The 4,751-nt window shown below is 43.5% G+C and overlaps 1 protein-coding gene across 1 annotated transcript; it reads right to left on the reverse strand.

Moving 5' to 3' along the window:
• Positions 1–1,275: 1,275 nt before the first annotated feature.
• Positions 1,276–2,814, reverse strand: LOC9656079. The gene is made up of 9 exons (XM_024661928.1): positions 2,670–2,814; positions 2,504–2,620; positions 2,339–2,442; positions 2,188–2,287; positions 2,022–2,125; positions 1,782–1,967; positions 1,605–1,730; positions 1,484–1,558; positions 1,276–1,402 (listed from the first exon to the last, which is right to left on the reverse strand). The coding sequence occupies exons 1-6, from the start codon at positions 2,805–2,807 to the stop codon at positions 1,787–1,789; spliced, it is 744 nt and encodes a 247-aa protein (XP_024517696.1). The 5' UTR covers positions 2,808–2,814; the 3' UTR covers positions 1,276–1,402; positions 1,484–1,558; positions 1,605–1,730; positions 1,782–1,786.
• Between the last annotated feature and the right edge of the window lie 1,937 nt (positions 2,815–4,751).

Here is a 4,751-nt window from a genome sequence, read left to right on the forward strand (position 1 = left end):
AAGACACTAGCCACCTCCAAAATCTCCAACTCTTGCAAACTCTTATCATGAAGCAGCTCTGGAAAAATGACTAAGAGATCATCTCCAACTTGAGTCTACACCATGCTTACAACTTTGGGCTGTCGAGAAATATTCTGTCCTCATTAGTTGAGGAGAGTTACAGAGGTTTTGTCATCTGAAATCTTCACGTACAATGTATAGTTCATCAGCCTCACTACCAGAATAGTATAAAACAAACTTATTATATTAACAAGGGAGAAATCAGCATCCTCCAGTTTTTTAGCATGACAAACTAACATCCTTCATTTTTCACAGCAAGATAACGTCCAAAACACATACAACAATCTAAACAGACTGTTAATACATTACTATTTCAAGGTTTGCGTTTTTCTAACCATCTGATGATATGTACATGGTATGTATACACAGAAAAAAAACTCTAAGCATCCGAACCTGAAGAAACCTGAATCAAGCTCAAGCAAAAGGTAAATCATTAAAGACACAAAAACGAAAACAATTAGCAAAACATTGTAGCAGCAATGTTAACATAAAGGGGAGCTGTTTGCTTCTTACATATTTGGATTGATTTGTTGCGTAATTACGTACAATGTACACACTAACAGGCTAGTCTTGACCCCAAACTCCCAGAAAAAATCATGAAGGGCGTTTTTCTTTTTCAAATTCGGATTCACAATGCATGAACATGGCTTTGGCTCGTTCCATATCTCCACATCTGCCATACATCTGGACCGGCTTGTTTGCCAAGTAGCGATTCCTGTAGTGGCTGCTCTGCAAGATGGAGTCGTGGATTGTCCTGCCTCTGCCGAATGCTGGCAAGAAAGGTATGTAGCTTCCTTGTTCAACTTGCTGTATTTGCTGAGGCTGCTCTTCAGGTTCATAAGATTGTGAATGATTTGTTCGAAAGCAGGCCGAAGCACGTCCGCCTAAGAAGGATCTCCATCGTTTTGTAAAATGGCCGAAGTATGTTCGAATCCAGAGTTTTGAATCTTCGACTGCTGAAGGTTCCTCCTACGATCAACCAATTCACCAGCTTGATCAGCAGCATGATCACGATTTTGTAATGCTGAAACTTCCTTCACCAGCTGCTGCTTTGTTTAAAATGCTCTTGAAGAAGAATGAGAGGATATTGAAGAGGGCTGGAAGAAGCCACTCGTTTTCAAAGATGGTTTCCGGTGAATAAACTTACTGTGATAATAAAACAGAATAATTTATTAAGTTCTTTATTTGTAGTTATTTAATAAATGAGTATGCTCCTTTTAAAAATATTACTCAGCATTTTATTAAAATCCAGATCCAAAACAGCGCCGCTGTGTTGGAACGTTACATTGTGCTAATTGTCAGCCAGAGCCTTCCTCCTTTTTAATCCTCATCTCCGAGTTACCTATAAGCTACCACACGGATCAGTGGCTCATTTAAGGACACGACCTGAGGAACAAAGTTTCGAAAGAAATAAAATACTCACATTTATATCATTTTCTTGCCAGTTGACAAAGGGATACTTGTTAACGCTCTCGCCCAACCTTTCTCTAATATTTGCCTGAACAAATTTGAGCAGCAAGTAAACACAAAAAACTTGTTAATACCTCCAATTGTTCCTCTTCCCAGCCAAGAATTGCGTTGCTGCCAAGCGCCCGTAACATTCCTTGATAAAACACATAGGCATCCTTTTCTTCAACAACTTCTGATCCTGTGGGAAACGGGCGACTCTCCTGTACACCAAATTCTGTGAAACAGGGGAAGAAAACGACTTATCAACACACCTGACTTATATAAAGGACTCCAACAGGGGCGACGATTTCGGTGGGTAATCTGATTCCACAAAAGCGTGCTTGAAACTCCATCTCACGCTCCTGGAACAACTGTTCCATGTCTTGAACGGATGTGGAGGCATCCTTGAATGCCTCCTCTTGAAAAGAATCTCCACACCGTCTTCGCAGCTCGGAAACCTTGAAATCTCAAGCTCAGAGTCTGAACACACAAAATAGCAGAAACTCACCTACTTTTCAAATATACTGACTGACTCAGGAGTAACTCTTCCATCCCTCAACCTCACGTAGCCAAACACATCCAAGATAGAGTACCGATATTCTTTTGCAGACCACACCTGAGAAGTTTTAAGCCAATGCAGACTTACAGAGGAAATAAATAAATAAATAAAAATCACACCTTCAAGTACAAGCGGTCAATCGGCAGCCTCTTCTGCAATCTATCCACAAAGAGCCTTGCACCCCCCAAAGAAACTTGATATACATCCTCCGGCTTGAGACTAAAACACAAACGGAGCTGTAGAGATCAGGTTCATGAAACGAACGCTTACCTCCATTTACATTCGGCAATGACACGAGGAACCCAGGTTGCAACACCATCAATGCACCATGCTCCGCCCCTCAATGCAAACATCAGGATGTCCATGACCCATCTCTGCGTGCATCCAGCAAACACTTAATAGTTAGCAGAAGAATCATGCATACAGTTAGCTTACCAGATTCTGTTTTTTGGAGGACGATTCATGCGCTGCATCTTTCTCGACGTATTCGAAGCTCCCGTCAGCCTTCCTTACCTTTTCCATATACTTCGTGGAAGACTCTCGGGCAGCAATCTAAGGCTAGTTCAGTACAATAACAAAGGAAAGAAGTCTTCTTCCTTACTTGTTCACTCGCTGGCATGATGGATTTGATCCCCGTGAAAACGGCAGACATATGGGGCCTGTCTTGCAATTCGCCGTACTTGTCACCGCAGGGCTCCGCTTGGTATGCATCCTTGATCAGCCGCACAGGCTGAATCATCCTTGTGACTGCTCGCTTCATCCACGGTTTGATCGGCTGCTCGAAATCAAACTTGTCATTGGCAGGCATTCTGTGGGTGATCACTCGGATCAGCGGCTGCTGGAAGATGAAAACATCCCGGTCTGCAGAGCAAGGGCTTGCACGAAGAAGCTTGCATGCTTGTTCCGTTGGGGACAACAAGGAAACTGGAGCCCGGGGAGACGGCTCACCGGCAGGTACCCTCGTTGCTGATGTGGCAGACGTCGCACATCCCGTATCTGCGTCACCCGATGCACCGAGAGCCCATCCGTGGTGACCGTCAAGGTGGGCTGTCTTGACGGACGTCAGAGCTTCGACTAACTCGTAGCTTGGCAAGCCGCGCAGCTGCCGCCGTAAAGCCAGTAAAGTAGAGCCTGCTTGCTGTCGCCTTCTCCTCGCTTGCGCTTCGCCGGGCTACCGTTGGCGTGCTCCATCCCTTAGGGCTAAAGATCTCGCCGAGGGTTTTGTGTCGCGCAGTGTATAGTGGAACTTCTCTCTACCTTGACCCATTTTTTGGGAGCTCTTGAGACTCCATTGACGATCCACGACAATGAGGATTGTTTGCGCGCTTGGTTTCTCCACCATCTTCTACTTCTACTGATCACACCTTCCATTCAAGGTTAGTTCCTTTCTCTTTTTTTCTTTTTTTTTCATTCTTCTTTACTCTAGTGGAAGTATTTTGTGCTGTGTGTCTACAGACCAAAGCATGTGTCCGGCGAAAGTTCTTTTGAAGGTCGGCTGAGGATGAGAGTGCCTTTCACTATCTCGGCCACTCGTATCACCCCTTGGACGAACCGAGTCCGCTGGGTTTGACGCTCAAGAAGACCCCATCTTTTCTTGATCTCGTTTCCATGACAATCAGTCAAGGTTGCGGTGAACGATGGGATAGCCAATCGATCGGGTATATTCTAAAACATTTATGACGTCACATTTAGCAAATTTAACCACGTCAGCAATGCATGACATAGATCCATAAAAAATGGTGGCTCAAACAAGCAGGAAACCTTTCGTCCAATAGACCCGTTTGCAATCCGCTTACCTGCGGCCACAAAAAGGAAACAAGAGCCAAAAGAAAACAGCATCCAAACCTTTCTGGGGTTCTACCTCCACTAACTTTATGAATGTTCTCAATAACGCTGGAAAATCCATGAGACAGCAGAACATTCCCATCTCTGATCTTTGTAGAAGCATGTTGACTATCTCCTTTTCTGCCAGAACAATCTTCTCCTGGATGAAAGTGTCCAACGGAGCAATGAGGTTCTGCTTTGCCTCTGAGTCACTGTACGTGACTGGAAGTTTTCTGATTCTAAGCTTAAGAGACCTTATGGCGTTTCACATACTGATGGAGAGCGGTCTGCAAGTGATCAAGAAGGATACTTGACTGCTGATTTGGCTTACCTCAACAAGTCTCATCTTTGATACATCAAGAAAATTCCCAACATCATCCAGTGGCAGATTTTTGTTGAGCTTGTGCAATACAAGAAGACCAATGTAGGTGAAGGCAATGCTGATCAGGAAGGGATTGCCATGATGACTTGTGAAAATTGACAAGCACAAGAAGGGTGCTCCTCTGTTTTTAATCAACTTGGAAACAAGGCATTTCAACAGTGCAAAGGAAAAACTAAGGAGAATTTAACTTGAAGTGTGAGATGTGTTCAAAGTGTGGGCACCTAAGTATGGATAGTCCCATGAAAAAGTAATGTCAAAAGGCAAATTTGAAAGAGTGTGAATCTTCCTCCGGTGTGGCATCACATTTTAAAAGTTAACATCAAGATGATGGTGACAATGAAGTAACCAACAATTTGGATGACTCAAAAAGTAGACTTGGACACCACTAGCTGTGTTCTTTGGCTGGATTTAGCAGTAGTTAATCACTCAGCTTTTGACACTATTGAAACTTTAATAAAATTTTAATAAAACAAATTA

This window comes from Selaginella moellendorffii, unplaced genomic scaffold, assembly GCF_000143415.4.
Source record: "Selaginella moellendorffii unplaced genomic scaffold, v1.0 SELMOscaffold_86, whole genome shotgun sequence".
NCBI lineage: Eukaryota > Viridiplantae > Streptophyta > Lycopodiopsida > Selaginellales > Selaginellaceae > Selaginella > Selaginella moellendorffii.

Bases quoted from the DNA above. Each gene is read 5' to 3' on its own strand.
- LOC9656079 (XM_024661928.1), bottom strand. From the start codon at position 2,807: ATGATTCAGCCTGTGCGGCTGATCAAGGATGCATACCAAGCGGAGCCC. The intron at 2,443-2,503 runs GTAAGCTAACTG...GGATGCACGCAG, and splicing joins CCTCCAAAAAACAGAATCTG to AGATGGGTCATGGACATCCT. The intron at 2,126-2,187 runs GTGTGATTTTTA...AAAACTTCTCAG, and splicing joins TTGACCGCTTGTACTTGAAG to GTGTGGTCTGCAAAAGAATA.